The sequence below is a fragment of the Phalacrocorax carbo genome, chromosome 4, assembly GCF_963921805.1.
Source record: "Phalacrocorax carbo chromosome 4, bPhaCar2.1, whole genome shotgun sequence".
Taxonomy (NCBI): domain Eukaryota; kingdom Metazoa; phylum Chordata; class Aves; order Suliformes; family Phalacrocoracidae; genus Phalacrocorax; species Phalacrocorax carbo.
In genome coordinates, this window is record NC_087516.1 from 14,988,892 (window position 1) to 15,007,980 (window position 19,089).

Genomic DNA, 19,089 nt, shown 5'->3' on the forward strand with positions numbered 1-19,089 from the left:
GCTTCCGCGGCGGAGCGGTGGTCGCGCAGGCGCAGAGCGGCGGCGGCGGCGGCGGCGGGGAGGGACGGCGGGGGCAGGGCGGCGGCGCAGCAGCACGTGCCGCGCGGGGCGGCAGTCGGAGGCGGCGGTGGAGGTGGGGGGGGAGGCAGCGCGAGGGAACCGGCTGCCGTCGGGGAGCGGGGGGGCCCGGGGGCGGCGGCGAGGGAGGCAGGAGGCGGGCCGGCCTTCCCGCCCCGCCTGGCCGGGCCCCCCCGGGCGGCTTCCGCACAGGGGCGCCGCTGGCCCGGGCCCGGCGGAGGCGGGTGAGAGGGGCGCGGGTTGTCTGCCGGGGAACCGAGAACCGCCGCCTGCGAAGCGTATCGGCGTGGGGCGGCGGGGTTGGGGGCTTGCTGGTGTCCGGGTTGCTGGTGTCCCTGGTGCTGAAGGCATCGGGCGAAACGAGTTTTCCCTTGCGAACTTTTGCACCTGCAAAATCAACTGCTTCGATTTGCTGCCGGCGGACGCACGGTTGTGCCTGTTCTCGGCCATCCAAGTGCTTTTTTCAAGCTGTAAATAAAAGATCGCCTCTTTGTATATTCTAGGGCTGTGCTTGTGCGGGGAGGCAAAAGACTGTACCCATTTCACAGAAGCGACCGGTGGCTCACCACCAACATGGTAGTTTTCACATGCAACGCATGTGGAGAATCTGTGAAGAAAGCACAAGTCGAAAAACATGTGAACATCTGCAGAAACTGCCAGTGCCTTTCTTGCATGGATTGTGGCAAGGATTTCTGGTAGGTAAAGGAGGGGAATTAGCCTTGCTCAGTCTGCAGTGGTTGTCACAAATACAAGTTTCCTATAGTGTATTAGAATTAAATTTGGCAATTTCTGGATAATTCATATTTGTATTCTAAAATGATACATGTGTTTATATATTTTCAAGCTTAATCATCCAAGTTTGAGCTGCAAGGACAACTAAAGCAAACAGTAAAGAGCTGCAATTTCTTGTGCAGTTACAAATGACAGTGCTTTCAGCTTCTGATCATCAACTGTTACTTATTCTGCTACTGCAGAAAGAGTGATATTGGCAATAACATCAAATCTGAATTTGGTTGTCACTTTTCAGAACTCAGAAGAAGGCAGCACTACTATCTACTTTCAAAATATAAACGTATGAATTTGTGTAAGAAGATACCTTTGTCCTCAAATAACGATTATATTGCTCAATACTTCACAGACAAAAGGTTAAGATCTATGTTATTCATTCCTTTTTGGGGACACTTACATATTGGTCAGAACTACACTACCACATTAGTATATCTATATTTAGGAATTAGGTTTTTGCAAGCATTTTTCACCTGCTTTTCCAATTTTAAAACATGTCGTTTAAAAACACAGATACGCATTAATAGCTGTGCATGTGGTACATGTACAAATGTGCAAAAGTTATAGAGTCATTAATAAAAGCAGTGGTATACTGGAGACATCTGATTTTGCACATCAGAAATTTTCACTGAAGGCTGTAGGATGACAGAAATGTCAGCAGTCTTACATACTTCAAGCACTTTAAAACTTTACTCATATAAGCGTTGACAGTATTAAGGTTTAAATATTAGATGCTATCATCTGTTACTTCAGTTTGTTCATTATGTAAGTCTTGCATAGTTCAAAGGACTGAAACACTTCAGTGAACTACAGTTAAAAATCTCCTGTGTTCAGGGGTGACGATTATAAGGAACACGTGAAGTGCGTAAGTGAAGACCAGAAATACGGTGGCAAAGATTTTGAAGCCAAAACTAACAAAGGAGATGCTAAGCAACAGGAGTGGATTCAGGTAAGATTTGTACTATATATGGATAGGATAAATTAACTATTGTTTATAATCATTAAAAACACAGGAGAGGCTATACTGGATCAAAGCAGAGATTTCTTTTTCCCAATATCCACCGCTTTCTTTTGGCAATTCCTTGGTAGGTCTATTGCTTGTCCTGGTAAGAAACACACCTTTTGTTTGTTTTGAATCTGTCCCCTACTACTTTGGTTTCGTGTTCCCTAGTTCTTAGATACAAAGAGGCATTGATCATTGTCCATCCTCTTCACACCACATACACTTTTGTAGACCTCTGTCAGGCATCCCTGTCCATCTCATCGTCTCTGTCCCAGGCTGAAAAGTCCTGTCCTGCTCAGTTGTTCTTCATATGTAAATGATATCTTTGGTCCTCTGAAGTCAAAAGAACTACATGCACTATTCAAGATACGGATGAACCATAGATTTACTCTGTGTCATAATGATGTTTTCTGTGTCCTTTATTCCTTTCTTACTGACTTTTGTCAGTTTATGTACTTTTTTTTTTTCACAGCTGCTGATCATTGTGCTGGCATTTGCACAGAATTGGCTATTTTAACCCCAAGATCTTGTGTCTAAGCTCCAGTGTTCAATTCAAAGCCTGCCATTTTAGATTTGAAGTTAAAATTGCTTTTCCTATGCATTCTGCTTTACTTGAATTTGTGTTGAATTTAATTCAGTTTTTTATTACTTAGTCACTCATTCTCATAAGATCCTACTGGAATTCTTCACAGTCCTCAGCCTGAATAGCTTCATATCATCAGGAAAGTTTTCCTGCCATCTTTTCAGATATTTCGTACATATGTTGAACAGCAGAGAGTGCAGAATGGACCGCAGGAAATGTCTCCTACCCTTTCTGTCTTACCCTTCAGGTAGTTATTTGTCCTATGCAAGAACGTACCCTCTTATGGCTGTTAGTTTCCTTTAAAAGTTTTAGGAAGGAACTCTCAAACACGTTTTTAAAACCCCATTAGATATAATTAGTTAGATCACTATCCACGCATTTGTTGATTTCTATCTCATGTGAAACACAGTACTAAGCTCATGCATACTCAAGGCATACAAATAATGCCATTGAAGTAAACAGATTAGTGCCATTGTTGAGATTAAATATTCTTTGCATATGTTGTTTAAAGGCAGTATGATGTGAATGCTATTGCTTATGAAAATTGTTAGCCTTCCTCAGTAGTAAGTACTTTCTACACAGAAAGGTGAGGGATTATTACAGAGCTACCTTTTCTGGTAGTCTTAACGCATCTGCAAAACCTTTCAGTAAACAGATTTTCAGAAGTACAGGAAGGCTCTCCAGTGCCCAGTGGCTACATCTTTATTAAATAAAGGGAAGCTCAGAGCCTTTTTTCCCCCTCAAGCAGCAGTGCTCTTCAGGTAACTGCCTTGAGGCCCTGGCCTAACCTCCTCTGTTCTCTTGTGCTGGCACCCATAGCACAGGAGTATTCCCGAGCTGTTTTATGGGGATTGATGCTTGTTGAAGCTGGAACTGCTGCTAAAAGAAATGTATGTCAAACTGTGGTCTCAAAGTTAGCCTGATTTTTCACAATTAATTCCTGAAGTTTGCAAAAATCAGTCAGCTGACAATTGCTTTTCTTAATGCAGGTCTTTTTCATGCTGCAAGAAGCCCTTATGCTACTTTACTTCTAAAAGTTTTTTATTACAGCTTGTAACTTGTACATCAGAAAGCATTGGTGAGCAGTCCTGCCCGCCTCCACTTACTATATAAAGATTTATATAGATAACTTTGACGTATCTTATGATCTGTGATACCAAAGGTTAGTGTTTTTCCCATGCATATTGAACAGTTGTTTCAAGCAGGCTATACAGCCTGTGGGTACTGGGCGATTTCTGTCCAATGTGTTTCCGACTTGCATACCTTGCTTGTATCATTTGATCGTTATGCTTCTTTGCTGATTTAATTCTGTTTTTCTGCATTCAGAAAATTCATGAAGTTATGAAGAAGCCAAACATAAGCCCTAAAGTGCGGAACATTCTGGAGCAAATGCGTGTCTTTGATAATATTCCAAGAAAAAAAGTAAAGTTTCAGGTATGTTTTAATAGAGATTTATAGTAATCCATGCAGTGAGCTTAAAAATAGACTTTCTTAGTGAATGGCAGTCTCCTTTAAAAAAGGTGGGACAAATTGCTTATTTGGGTGTTGATAAATAGATGGTGTAATAGCTGAGTTTCAAATACGCAAGGTTTGTAAAATCCATCTTGCTTGAAAGGACTCTGTGTGCCATTTTAAGTAGGTATTAAGCCAGACTCACCATTCAGGTAATCTCCATGTGTAGGCTCGTTCTTGTTCTAATACCTTTCTTTTTTCTATTTGCGATTTCTATTGAATGTCCAAATTCTTAGACATACTTTTAAAGCAGTCTTATTTCAGTGGCTTTGTGCTTTCTGGTAAAGGCAAGATACAACTCTTGAAAGTTTTCCTGTTGCTCAGTATTCTGACAGAATCTCCCACAATGGATGCTTCACTAAAGTTTGCATCACAGCCAAAGCAAATTCCAAATGTTTTGTGTGGCATCAGTAAAGAATTACTGATGAACTGGCCTTTCTTCTTTTTTTTTTTTTTTTTCTTCCTTTTTCCTGTTCTGTGCCTCAGATTGTGAGGCTGAGAAGATCATGATTGCTTCCAAAGCACTCAGATAGAACCTAATAGAGCTGTGGAGAAATTGCTGCTAGCGAGTTGGAGGTTAGAATACTTTTCTACAAAATTAATGTTCTAAGCAGGGAAAGTGATATTGTCAAGAAGCCTCTTTCTTTTTGGTGAGCTATGTTGCAGTGGAAGATCAAAGGTTTTTGCAATTCCTTGTTCCAATTTACTAATGCAGCTTTCCTGGGATTTTCATTGCAACGCACAAATCTTTACATTAGGTTTTACTTAGAATTCCACATTCCAGAAAGTCGATCTATTGCTGATAGAGTGAGCATATTATAAGTAGAAACTTACTGCTTTGTTTTCATTTTCAGCAGGAACTCCTGCAGTAACCCCCAAAATTTTCAGATGTTTGCACTGGGGTATTTACTTAAATTTTACTTTTCTGTAATAAACTACGGTGTCCATTTAGAAGCATGACCATCTGTCCAGTACACTTATAAATAAATAAGATCGAATCCATAATGTTTTAACTCATGGGAACAATCATAAGGTTTGGTAGGACATTAACATAACCAGCTGTATTCAAAAGCTTGAGGATTACCTTTTCTATATATTTACCTCTTCTGGATTACTATTGGTGAGGCAGTTGAGGGGCACGGTATAGCCTTGTAACAGTACACAGGCGTTATGCAAAACAATTTCGCATGGAGTTTTAAGAGATTTGTAAATGTCTAACCAGATCTTAATCAGAAGTGATGAGATTCTCAGATGAATAAAAACAAGAACCAAATACATGGTAATCAAGAAAAAATCAGAGATGCACCTTTCAAGTTACTGGTTTTTTCCTGCACAGAACTGGATGAAGAACAGTTTGAGAATTACTGACAGCACTTTGCAAGACCAGGTGTGGGATATCTTCTCTGAAGCAACCAGAAACGTAAGTTAAGTTAGACGTACAACATCGTACCACAGGAATGCAGTCAAAAGTGCTGGAAGGAAAACCTTTCAGACTCCCTTTGTAGATGTTAGCAGAAATATTGTCTCCCATTGTTACAATGGATTATGTTATAATGTAATATTCCTAGACTAAATTGCTGATGTGTGGAACATACTCTTGCTGAAGTAGTTGTGCATACTGGGCAGGTTGTGGTTAAAAACTTTGACCCAGTGATATGATTGTGACATGATAATCAGAAGGCTAATTTAACTTTATTCTATGCTATTAGTACATAAGAAAGGGGAAAACACTACCTTTATCTTTTAGCACACGCTAAGAAGGAATAAAACAACATCTTTTCAGAACTTTATTGGCCTCAAATTTACATGTATTGGAGTGGGAAATTAACAGCACCTCGTTTATCTATTTTATTAGTGGAGAGAGATGAGATCCTCCAGTTTGTGGTGCAAATTCCTCCCACTTCTGTGTCCAAATCATGGGCTCACACTGACCTTTCTTCTCAGTGCCTAATTCTTTGCTATTTCAATACTAGCTTAGCAAGTTTTGGTAGGGTGTTGATTTTATTGTTTATTTACATCTATTACTGCTCGAGAAAGCTGTTACAGAAGCTTACTTCTCTGTTGATGCAAAGGTTGCTCTCCCCCTCCCCCCAGATTCTTTTGAGGAAGAGCACAGGCCTGGCTTTGACATTAATCCCTTGTTGACTATGCTTCATGTTCTTGATTCAATTATTCTGGTTAAATCTATTGGTAGTTTTTCTGAAGAATCCAAATAGAAGAGCCAGGAAGGAAAGAGATGCATTTTTTTTAAAATGGTATGAACCTAACATAAACTCTGGGCACTGAATTTCAATTGCTGGAACGTTAATTCTCAGTCGATACAACATCACTGAAGTCATAAGCAGTTCTCTCTGGCTTTAAACTGATTTTTTTTTAAAAATAAATCTTGAATCTGAGCAATTACTTTATTTAAACACAAGTAAACAATTTACATTTTCCATAGAACATAGCATTAAAACAAAACATATAACACAACTTTTTTGTTCAGATCATTTCAACGCATCTTTAGGAGTTCTTAAAAACATCTCAGGATGTTCTTTGTAATACATACCTTGAAGTGTGTGTACTCCAAGGAAGTTCTTAAGTGCAATTCAAATTGAAGTGAAATTACTCTTTACAAAAACATGTCGGTATTAAGTTGCTTGTATAAAAATGTATTCTCTTTCTAAAAAGCCACATTTACGTTTCAGTAATTGTATTTCACTTCTAATTATTAAAGTTTAATTTAAAAATTAAAATGTTCATTAATTTATTAATTATTCTACAAGAAAATTATTATAAGCCCAGGAACAGTAAAAGAAAAGCAAATAGGTTAAGGTGAGAAAAGTACAATTAAAACAAACAGCAGTGCCTTTGTTGACATCATGCAATAATAGTTTGTTGTCCCAGACAGGGAATTGGGTGGCGAAGCTAAGATTATTATTCAAGGGCTGAATATTTGGGAATAGGTTCTGTATGTGCTGTAATATGCTGTATCTTTGTGTAAATCAGAGTTGTCTCTCCCTTCAATTAATTACATTTAGCAAATACGTTAAAAAAACACATAGACAATTATTTCAAATAGAAACCATATATGTTGTAAGATAACATTTCTTCTGTGATGTCAATGTAATTAGCATTTAGGCTGTTAAGTTAAAAGAAAAATCAGCCACACTCTGTAGTGCTATTTCTCAGGTAACAGGTATCACCACATGTAAGCAATTTAAGGGAATTCAGGATGTTAGTGTTCTTCGTGAATTATGTAGTAGAGAGAAGTTGCAATGTCAAAAAAAGGCATGTAAAAAGTGTAATAATCTGTCTTTCAACAAAAGATTTCGAGTGAAAAAGAAGACGACAAACCACAACAGAAGGAAGAGAGGCAGTCTGCAGAAACTGGGGAAAAAACAATGGGAGAAGAAAATGGAATTACAGATGATAAAATTGAGAGGAAAAAGAATAAGAGAGAACGAAAAGAAGAGAGACAAAAGAACACAAAAAAGGAGAAAAAAGACTTGAAATTAGAAAACCAGTCTGAAGTAAAGAAGAGTAAAAAGTCCAAAAAAGGAAAGCAGAGCTTGGCGAATGAATTTGAAATAAATGGAAACGGCCATCAGCATGAAATGGAAGAGGAAACCAATGTAAAGAAACGCAAACACAAACATGTGGAAGGTATCCATCCTACACCTTATATTCTTGTTTGTTTTCAGGATGCTTTTTCTCAGTGCCTTAAAGCTCAACAATTCTACCTAAGTAGAATTTCTAAGTGGTAAGTTACATATACAATTTAGATTGCTTTTTAACGCTGTGGTTTCGCAGTCCTTTTGTAAAATCTCAACCTCCTAGGACATATAAACTGACGTTACAAGAACAGAAACTTGAAGTCACGTCAGAACTTTTCTTCTAGATTTATGATTTTTTGTGTATGTTTATCCAATCCCATCTCTAGAGGAACCTCATATCACAACAAAGAGAATGAAAACTGAAAACATTTCAGAAGACATGGAAACACAAAACACCAATGGCAACGAAGAAAACGTGGGAACAGATAAAGGTATTCTTAGATGGAGTTTAGATAGTTACAAAACTATTCTGCAAAAGACCTAGTGCAGAATATAAATACAGTGCTTCTGCAGCAAACCATGAAATAAATTGTGCCTCAGTATACATATACATGTGTATATTCAGTATACCTTATCTGTTCCAGAATAAGTACACTTAACACCTGACGCTGAATTACATCTCTCATTTGTTGCTTCTGCTGTGCTGGCAACCTTTGGCTCCGCTTGCTTTCACTGGGCAGTGAGGAATTTGGCACATTTGTTTCACCGCAGCAGGTCTCTTCTCTGCTGCCATACACATTAGCCAGCAAAGAGGGAAAAGGTTAATGGCTCTTGTGCATGTCTTTATCTCTTATATCCCCATTTTTGCTCAGTGAATCATAAATTGGACTTCAGCTGTGTTTGACCTTAGTTTATGCTTAGATAAACCTACTCATACCTATCACCCAACACACTATTGCTGGTGGAGAAAGTCTGTACTTGAACATACAGATTGTGTATTTGGCAACTACCAATTAATGACCTCTGGAAGGGGGTACCGTGTGAAATTCACTACCTACCTGTGCTCTAAGGGAGAGGAGACAGGATCTTCCCAACTGTTCCTGTATGATGTAAGAGTTGCTGCGTAATAGCTGAAGCATAGAAGTTAAGTGAAAGCAACCCTACTTGTTCAAGTTGGTTCTTCATGTCTATCCTATTACAGTCGTCAGAAACAGCCCACCTGACTTTATGCTTAAGACACCCGGCTGCTGTAGGGCCAGTAAGATAACAACTATTGTGGTTGCTGACCTGTTCCAGAATTAGGAGGTTGAAGGCTGGTTCCTACTAGAGAAGGAGACTTGGAAATACCTGATTTTACTGATGATGTTGTACACCTAATTATTTTCTAGGTAAATTCAACTGGAAGGGAACCATCAAAGCTGTTCTGAAACAGGCTCCAGACAATGAAATTTCAATTAAAAAACTAAGAAAAAAGGTACTGTACAGCATGTTTTTTTTAGTCTCCTTTGGTCTTGTGAATTTCTTTCTGTAATGCTTAAGTTCATGAAATCCTGCCTGACGTAAACAAAACAGTTTGACATTAGTTAACAGAATATCAGTAGACAGAATGTCAGCTGAAGGACATGTTCTTTATTGCTTACTGGACTACAGAAGAAATTCAGTGCCGATTCTGCAAAGGAATAATAGCATGATAGATTCCATGCTATTTTTGATACAGTAACATGAATGTATTATTGCTTAAAGCAGAATCATCTTTACTAACTCAAAACTGTTCCTCTGTCTTTGTGCAGGTTATAGCTCAGTATTACGCAGTAGCTGGTGAACATCACAAATCAGAAGAGGATATTCTAGTCCTGTTTAATAAGAAAGTGAATAACAATCCCAAATTTAAGGTTTTAAAGGACAAAGTTAAACTCCTGAAATAAGAGTTTGCATACTTTTCATAACCTTTGTATTTTAATCTTGCAGACTGAGTCAGTCTTCTGTCAGCTGTACAAATATGTATTGGTCTCAATTTAAATTGTATGTGTGACTGCAGAATTTAACTTTTAAGACTGGATTCCTCCTCTTTTTATAGATATATCACAGAACATTTTCAGATATTTTATTTTTTGATTTTATGGAAGATGTGTATTTTTTGGTACAAGTTCTAAGAAGCATTGAAAATAATTGCTGCCTACTGTATTAAAATTCTGCCAGTAGTGGATATAATTTACAGGCATGAATGTTTATCAGGACCTGGGGTGTGGGGTTTTTTTGCAGAAACTATTGTAACAGCAAACAGGGTTTTCATATTGAAAAACCAGCCATGGAATACGTGTTTTGTTATGCTAAAATTCAAAATGGTATGACTGATGTCCCTGTTATGCACTGTAGCTAGTATATGCAGGCTTTAACAACCTGTTAATTCTGTGTTGTAAAAGGCATAATTGAAGTGTCTGTCGAGTTTGTGTATGTAGTATTGCACATTCAGTGAAAATCTAAAGACTGAGTTACCTATATATGCATAGCTACTGCATACTTTAATTAGTGATGGAACTGACTTCAGTATAAGTGCACTAAAAATTGGCTGATGAAATTAATTACTTTAAAACACCACCTTAACTGGAATAAATCTTGCCACTTTATGATTGTATATTAAATCCACAGATTACAGAAAATTTGAAGGGGCTGTTATATTGCAGTCACCAAAAAAATTTAGGCAGGCCATAAATCTTACACGTCTGTAAGAGACAATGTTGCCTGGGGAAAGTTACTTGAAGTCTATAGGGTTTTAATGAAATGCAAAATAATTGCAGATAGAGAGTTTCCTACCATGAAGTAATCTGTTAAAAACAGTGGTAGAAAGCCAGTGAGAATTTCTTGTAGTAGGTGGTACGGTGTTTTGGAAAACTGCATAGTGATTTCAAGAGATACACTTTTATAAAACTCCATAATGAAAATATCTGAATTTATAGAAATATTGAATATTTTAAAAGTATAAATATGAAAAAATTAACTGATACACTGGGTCCAGTTTTTCTGAGTACATACTTGTCTTGTTTATTATTAAAGTTGCAATAAAAATACCTAATAAATTTCAGATCGCTTCAATAAGTGTTTGTTGTTAATTCATAAAAACAGCTCTGGAGATAAATAGAATAAAAACTATTTGCAGATATGGAGAAACTTCCAAAAGTTGTTTTAACACATTTCAAGAGCTTAGATTTCTTCTTTTGTTGTTTTTAATTTAGGAAAGGACATGAATAAGTTGTCGGTGAAACTGAAATTAATACAGTGCTGCTAATCTTTTCACTCACTTTATTTATTTTACAGCAAGTATTGTTACATTAAGATCCTAAATAGTTTTGGTACAGTAATTGCTACAGGTTTTCTTTTGTTGTTGTGCAGAACTAATTCCAAATTATGCCATTCTCTTACACGTTTCATCTTCCATTGTTGTTGACCACAGCACGTGTTTAACATGTATAGAAACATTTGCTGAACTTCAGCTGATGGTATCCGAAGTTCTTGTGATGACTGCAGCAGTTAACAGGTGCAGTCAGCAGCTGCTGCAGTTGCGGCGGCTAATCCTGTGCCATACCTCCATCCCCTTCTCCCTCAAAGTAGGATCCAGCCTGCCTTTCTATGCTACACTCCAAAACGCCAGTCCCATGCCCACAAGCCAGGATTGTCTTCCCACTCTCTGCCTTTGCTCCCATCAGCCAGCTGCTTCCAGCTGCCTGCTTGTGGGAGCGGATCCCGCAGCTCAGGTCAGTTTCTGAACAGGGCAGCAGAAGCGCTCTCTTCCCAGGGAGCTGTGGAGTAGCACTTCTGGCCATACTGCTGTTGGCAACCTGCATTAACCCACGTTTTTTCTATAAAAGCCTGCTGTTTTCTTGATATGCTCATGAACTCATCAGCTGCATCTTTCTTCCTTTTTCAAACTGGTAAGGGCAGTTTGGATTGTTTACGCTGTGCATTTAAAAATATTGACAGGAAATTCATACTTCAGAGTGTTGCAAGTTATCTTTTACGGCTTGGGAGAATGACAGTTTCTGCCCATGAAATGTATCAGCATTTTCTAATCCACAGACAAAAAAGCTTATCTATATCAGATGGAAACAAGAGTCTAAAAGAACCTCTGAAGTTGTACAACAGTTCTTTTTACTATGTCTAACAGATAACCAGATACTTGGTTCCTGTCACTGCAGAGTTCTGGTGTCTGATGCTCAGGGTTTACTTCAGTGATCACTGAATGAAGCAAGGCAGCAGACTATATGTTCAGAAGCACCATGCATCAGTTTAAACCTGAAACTAAGGAATACTGTACCAAATCAACAGTCCACAGATGAGCCATCTGAGTACGATTATGACCTTGGCATTTTTTCCTGCAGTAACTCTTGTGATTCAGAATGGTTCAGACACCTGACTTTCCCTGTGTGCTCCGTGGTGGTGCTACTAGTGCCTACATGGGGTAGTAAATGTGACTTCTGCATCTTAACTCTTCCCCTCTGTGTGTAAAGGGCAAAGCAGCACCAGCTGCCATTCAGTTTTTTCCTAATAGAAAGACACAGATCACATGAATGCCTCTTTATTGATGGTCACTAGTGGGAGTCTATTGCGAGTAAGTCCTGTTATTACAGTAGTATTACCTCATTAGACGTCCGTATAGGAGTATTACCTTTTCCTAGGCAGTTGGGAGAAAGAAGGGGTGGGGTAGCAATGTGCTCTGTAGGTATATTTTTCTTTCTGAATGTTCCTGGAAGTAGTGTTGTATGGTGGATGAGTCTATGCCTCTCATTACTGATGTCTTCAAGGGCTGTTGAAGTCCATGTATAGTCGCGTTATTGGCATGCAGCTCTCCAGTAAAAAAACCCACGACTTCTGTGTTTTTTCATTAGACAATGAATAGATTCCTCAGAGGACTGAAATCGGCTTTTCCAGTTGCAACAGATTTGAGCTTTAATTTACTGCTTGCAATTAATGATATCTCAATCAGATTGAAGTTACCCTGTTCTTTAAAACTACCAGTTTAATGGTAATCGTTTCAGAGGGAGGCATAATCCACTGCAGACCATTCAGAATATTTCACAAAGACAGAAAAACAATAAGACCTATCTAATTTCTATTCAGTGATTAATCAGCATAGTTACCAGTATTTTTTTTTAAATCCCATGGCTCTGCTGCAATGATGTTATTATGTACCTTGGATGCTCTTTTGTTTTTAAGTAGGGGGAGGATGTACAATCTTAAGATGTACCGACGCAAGAGGGCAACAGTGTCAATTTACCTGCTTGCTTTCATAAATTATTATTCCAGACAGTATAAGAGAACAGCAAGGCACAACCCACAGTGGTAATGTGGAAACCCGGTGAGCACCTGCTTGCAGTTTAATTAATGTGTTCATTAAGCATTATTATCTGATCCCAGATGATTAATTTGACTGAATAGCTCTTAAGTCCTCATCTGAGTGACCTTGACTCTGTCACCTTCAAGAACAAATGACAGGACTGACATCCATCCATGCAGGTATTTGAAGAAGGAAGACCTAGGTCACAGTAATTGCAATGGTTCTGGGTGTTGTGCACATGCTGATTGCATGACTGCCGTCCCTCCCTTTTGCGCTATCTAAATTGACTACTGCAAGCCATTGCCATTGATGCCAAGTTTGATGCCCATGGAAATTTAGCTGACGTGATCCACAACTGACATTTTAAATACAATTGAGAACAGGCACATGATGAACCAAAAAGTTTGTCATCTTCAATCTAGGCTCTCAGCAGCAAACTCAATTGATTAGGGTTATACACAGACAGGAAAGTTGCGGGTGCATTTATCAAGCACACTACTGACCTCCTGTCCAAAAATATATGTAAATTACAGAATATTTAAAAGAATGTCATGACAGTAGTAAGTAGCCCTTTATTTTAACATTTTTTCTGACAGAACAGCTATGGTATTGGACTTTTAACAGCATGCCAGGGTACTGGGTTTGTGTTGCCATATACTGAAACACTGAATTAATTTCTTGTAGCATTTCGTCATGAAGCCATTAAAACCACATCAGAGTAATGAGTTTGGTTGTATACATGTGGAGATTCAGCAAAATCCAGCCCACATTGCAGTCATGCAATTAAAAAACCTACAAACCCAGCAGCAAACCAGAGACCACTAAGCAGACCCTCAAAATTGCAATTGCTGGCTCATAACATCACTTTTTATTCCGGTATCTTTCCAATTCTAACAGAGCCTATCTTTTTAGGACAAGAGGAAATGGCCTCAAGCTGCACCAGGGGAGGTTTATATTGGATATTAGGAAAAATGTCATCGCTGAAAGAGTGGTCAGGCACTGGAACAGGCTGCCCAGAGAGGTGGTGGAGTCACCATCCCTGGAGGTGTTTAAAAAGCGTGTAGACATGGCACTTCAGGGCATGGTTTAGGAGGCCTCATGGTGTTGGGTTATGGTTGGCCTTGATCCTAGAGGTCTTTTCCAACCTTAATGATTCTATGTTCTATGATTTTTGTACATGAACTTGCCATGCAGTTCGGGTAATATGAGTATTGTGCAGGTCATTAAAATAAGACTTGAGCATTAAGTGTTTGAACAACAACCAAACAAACAAAAAACCCTGAAGACCAGCTGCACCTCTTCAAGTTCTTTAGATGAGGTATTTTTAGAATGTCGTCACCTTTCCCACTATTATTTTTTTTTGTTCTTCCAGAACAAAGGGGCATTGCCTAATGTTGATTCTGCAATGTGGCAGGATCATGCGGCTGATGAAGGCGGACCTTTTGTTGTGCTTTTCTCATTTCCAATCAACCAACAGTAATATTCAGAAAGGGACTTTACTATCTTGCAGCTGCCACTCTAGCTTCTGAGGAAAAGAGAGGGAGCCCTTCCAAACTTCTGCAGAGGCAGACAAGCTAGTGTACAATCACATAATTTAAAACAAGGAGATAAAGTAGCACAAGTGTAAATTCTATTTTTCTGCATTTCTAGTTTAGTTGCATGGATTTATACCATTAAAGCTAGTATTTTAATGTAGTTTGTACAGACAGATTGCAATAAATGGAAACGTAAACATAGTTCTGATTTTACTAGCAAAAGCTGGGTATGTAAGTATTATAGTAGGAAAAAAGTAATAATATTAAATATTTACTTTGTTGCTACATATTTTACACTTGTTCTGTTTCAAATCGAGATGTGAAAACAGATAAAATTATTGTTAACAATTTACAGTTTTCCAGTGTTCACTCAGTACTGTAACCACAGGAAATTTCTTGTAACATAGGTCAGGGTACTGAAAAACAAGTGCAAGAGAATGCTTGTGTAAAGCTTCACTTAGCATTTAATACAAATTGGCAGAATCATGCAGAATTTGTTTTATTTTCCACAAGTTATATGTTTAGCAGTCATTGTTAATGTCAACAGTCACAATAAGTTGATAATAGTAACATAGCATTATAATAGTATAGTACCATAGTAACATATCATTACAAAATGTTCCAGAATACATTTTTGTTGATTTTCTAAACAGCATAACCTATCTCCATAATAAAATATGCCTTACTGCTAAAATTTTCCTTTCTAAAATAATGTCTTGAAAATTGAGTGTCTTGGTGGCGGGGGGAGGGGAAGAAAGTAGTATTGTAAATTAGAAAATTGTTTAAAGCTGGTGGCTTTCTTGATAAGTATGGCATAAGCATCTAAGCAGGGAGTTTAATCACTGAAAGAAAAAAGCTTCAAGGGACAGCTACTTACTTGTGCTCAGTACTCCACTGTACTGGTGCATTAGAGTAGTTCATTCTTCCTCCCGGTGAAAACCAATCCTCCCACCTGGTGCTATAATCCGATTGCATCAGTACAATGTAGTCAGACCCCAACATGAGCACAGGATACGGGGACCCTGTACATTATTTCATTCGGAAACTTTTAAAGCTGTAACACTCACCCTTCTTAAGGAAATAAGAGAGCAAATATTAAACTTTTTGTGTGCGATAAGCAAAAAAAGGCATATTGTTCTATACATTCAGCTGTATTCACAGGTTATAAGATATCTCAGTCAATATATTCAACATTTATCCCTTTCTTCTCCCAATTTAGCTTTTCAGGAAAACCAAGAATAACTCCTCTAAGTTTCTTTTCTGCTCTGGCAGCCAAGAAAAGCAGCATATCATGCTTCCCGTTAGTACTTTTACAGGAAGTGTTACTTTATATTGAATTTTAAATTTCACTTGGACTGGGGTAAGTTTTAGTAATAACTTTTCTTTGCACTTGTTAACCTACAATTCCTTTCGCACCTGTAGGCTACTGCGTTTCTTTGCACTCATTGAGATATAATTCCTGTTGCACCTGAATCCTCATGCCTTTATGCTCTCGCAGGGTAAAGGCTGAAAAACCTTCAAGCTTTTTGTTTAGATTGGACTTTTTGTTTGCAAGACTGCAGATCACAGAGCTTAGTCCTTTGTCAAACAAATCCTCATTTTATTTTCTATTTATCCTTCCTTTTAAAAATTATTCTAGAAGACTTAGAATTGTCCAGTCTTCAAATAGAGACCATGATTTGCCCTTCTCAAAGTATAACTTTTGTATAGAAACTGCCCTTGCTGCTCAACTCCATACCTGAGTTATAGCAGCAGTAAAATAACTGACTTCCTACAGAAGTAGTTTTATTGTTCTTGAAATTACTTGAAAGTAACAGAAGAACAGAAATTGTGTCTCTGTATACCTACCCACTAAACTACCATGCTCAAACTTCTAGGTGGAATGCATCGCTACTAAATTAGTATCAAAATCCTGATTGAGGCCTGATTACAGAGTCAAGCTCAACTCTCACATATATTTGTCTTCCTCTCAGGTATTCAGGTCACTACATCTCATGTAAGTGACAAACTGAACGAAAAATAACACCAGAATTCTGCCTGCGCTGCAGATGGCTCGAACCATGATTTCCACTCCTTCGTTCTGTTCTTTGCAGTAGCCAGGTAATGAACTCTCATGATCCAGCCATTAACTTATAAATACAAAGCATGAAGTGCACTTTTATAGATTTGATTTTCTGCCCTTCTGATGGCCTTTGATTCTCAATGGTGAGAAGGTACTCAAGGAGGAATATGCAGCTATTGACACTGTATAGTAACCATGCATGACAAAGGCTGATGTTTTTTGTGGGTGACGCAGGACCACAATTTTCTCCCAGACACTTCTCTCTTACCATTAAAGCAAGTACTTTACTTACAGAGGCCAATACTTTGTGCCTGCATTTCTGCCTTGCACTGGTAAATCCATTGCCAGTACAAAAGCTTTTATTGAATTGTACAGACATCTCTTATGCTTTTTCCATCTATTAATTCTATCATTTACTATTAGCCACTTTATGGACCATTTGTTCTTACAATTTTCTTGTCTTACACCATGAAATGTGTTTCCTCTTCTTGCTGCTACAATTTTCTCTCACCTATTTTTGAAAGTTCAGCTTTTTTGGTGAACTTTCAGAACTTAAGTGGTTTCAGAGGTTAGCGTTGGATAAGTTTTCTGTGAGAAGAAAAAATATGAACTCAGTCTATGTTCTTAAAGACCTGGTCATGTTAAGCAGATTAGCCAAAACAGTAACAGGAGCTGTACAGCCATCCTCCAGCTAACATTTCAAATTGAGGTATTGCTGAACTTCGTTTTCATACCAGGAAACATCTTTCTCTCTTCCTTTCTCTCTCTGACAGTATAGCACTCTGTCAGTGTTCCCTCTAACTCTGTTGTCCAATTATAATACCAGATCAAAATATATGAAAAATTGACCCTACAGGATACATGAGTGATAATGGACTGTAAGGACGATGGTAAATAAAACCTGCTTATAAACCTGAATGAAGCGTTTAAGAGCTTTGTTTCATGTCCATTTTTTTCAGGACTCTGCAGAAGAATTATCCAGGCAGACAGCATGAGCTGAATTCCACACTATATACATCAGCAAGATGTTCCTGTGCTGAACACATTATGAAAAGCATCTGTACTTTCCAATCTTGTAACAGTGAGGTCCATGTGCCCAAGAAGCTTTGTCCCTGCTGCATTACAGCAGTCAAATGACAAGCAGACACGAGACCATCCCCAAAACAGTAGTATATATGCTACCACAGCCTAAAAAATCACTAATCTCTATCAATACAGAACTAAAGTGTCATGCCTGAAGAGAGCAATACTCCTGTAGAGCAAATGTTCAATGACTAATAAATTTGAATGCCCATTCCCACAATTGACAGACTCTCCTGTGTGAATTATTCTGTGATCTTCATTATCCAAAAAACCAAACCAAAACAAACCCCAAAACTTTAGGATGTTACTAAATGCCCTAAGTAAGAAATTCTTGTCATGTTGCTACAGATGCATGGTTGCACAGACATTTTCCTCAATGAGGAAATCAGTTTCAGTAATTCCCATGTGTTGCCTTTCCCACCCTCCCACATCTGGCCATTTGATTTTGCCTCTCCACCACCCCCTGCATTTTTGCAGGCTTTTAAAACCAGATCAAATCCTCAGACTAAGAGGTATTATATACCACTGGTGGGGATTGAGTAGTCAAGAACAATTATAGCTGGAGTATTGCTGCCAAGTGCTTTGTATTATTAAACTGTAGCCTTAGGAAAACATTTTGAGAGCCATTGTACTCCCTAAGAAAGTACCCATAGTTAAGTGAAACTAAACTCAAGAAGTTATTTAGGAGAGAGAGCAGGAAGATTTACTTAGCAGCTTCTAGGAGAATGGTTTATCCAGATTTATTTCATGGGTTTTGTTTACATGTTTGAAGATCCAAGCTGGAATGAACAGTCTTCCCATTTTGTATTCTTAGGGCCAATTAGAGCAAAAGGCAAGAGTCAAACATTGAAGATACTTAACATTTTTAATTAGGACAACAAAGGGTGTTTGAAATGGGTCTTCCATCAGATACTTCAGATGAAAGTAATCTTCTGGACCAGCTACTTTTTTTTTTGTAATTTGCAGACAGTTTTCGAGGTGCAGAAGAACATACCTAGATAAATCAGATGATGTTACGTGGTGCATTCTTTTTCTGTTCTCTTAGGTGCCCTCTTTACCTTTTTAACTGCCTTTATCTGTTCTGCTTCCTTTTTCTTCATGAAGCTCAGGTGCTTGCATGCTTCTATATAGCGCATTCTTGGTATCAAACACACTATTATATGTATTGTGTCCTTCCTAAAGGGTCAATTCAGGGCTGCACTGTAATTTAATACTCGCAAGAGAATTCACCTCAGGTTCAATAGTTTGTATATGTACAACATTCAGATTCAACTGAGTTTTAACCTTGAGTTGTTTTTCAGATCTGCATTAAGTTATTCATAGCAAGTGGTTTCAAGTCCTTTGGTGATTTTTTTTCCATTGTACTGAATTTAAAATCATTAAAGGAATGCTAGATGAAAGGAGGAGACCTATAGCACTATTTGAAGGCTTTTTTCTTACCTGGATGACCGAAACAATGCATTTACTTTTTCACTCAGTGTAAGAGATGTTATGCAATGCTTTAGTCCGAGAAGTTCAGAAAGGACTGAGAATTTCTACCGATCTGATCCTTTTACTCCTGATGGCGGAAGATAAG

At 38.3% G+C, this 19,089-nt stretch overlaps 1 protein-coding gene across 2 annotated transcripts; it reads left to right on the forward strand.

The window, feature by feature from the left end:
- Positions 1–8: 8 nt before the first annotated feature.
- LYAR (Ly1 antibody reactive) lies at positions 9–10,597 on the forward strand. 2 transcript variants are annotated; one of them, XM_064449132.1, is made up of 9 exons: positions 9–133; positions 582–773; positions 1,699–1,813; positions 3,777–3,884; positions 5,299–5,382; positions 7,274–7,610; positions 7,888–7,992; positions 8,890–8,975; positions 9,292–10,597. In XM_064449132.1, exons 2-9 carry the CDS (start codon positions 652–654, stop codon positions 9,424–9,426), a joined length of 1,092 nt encoding a protein of 363 aa, XP_064305202.1. In that variant the 5' UTR covers positions 9–133; positions 582–651; the 3' UTR covers positions 9,427–10,597. The 2 variants fall into 2 exon arrangements, with proteins under 2 accessions (XP_064305202.1, XP_064305203.1); XM_064449133.1 differs by lacking the exon at positions 9–133 and adding an exon at positions 168–302.
- The last annotated feature ends 8,492 nt before the right edge of the window (positions 10,598–19,089 follow it).

What these genes read in the sequence shown, in the direction of transcription:
- LYAR (XM_064449132.1), top strand. Translation starts at nt 652, where the DNA reads ATGGTAGTTTTCACATGCAACGCATGTGGAGAATCTGTGAAGAAAGCA. An exon ending in GATTGTGGCAAGGATTTCTG is followed by an intron (nt 774 to 1,698) that starts GTAGGTAAAGGA and finishes TCCTGTGTTCAG; the next exon opens with GGGTGACGATTATAAGGAAC. An exon ending in GAAAAAAAGTAAAGTTTCAG is followed by an intron (nt 3,885 to 5,298) that starts GTATGTTTTAAT and finishes TTTCCTGCACAG; the next exon opens with AACTGGATGAAGAACAGTTT.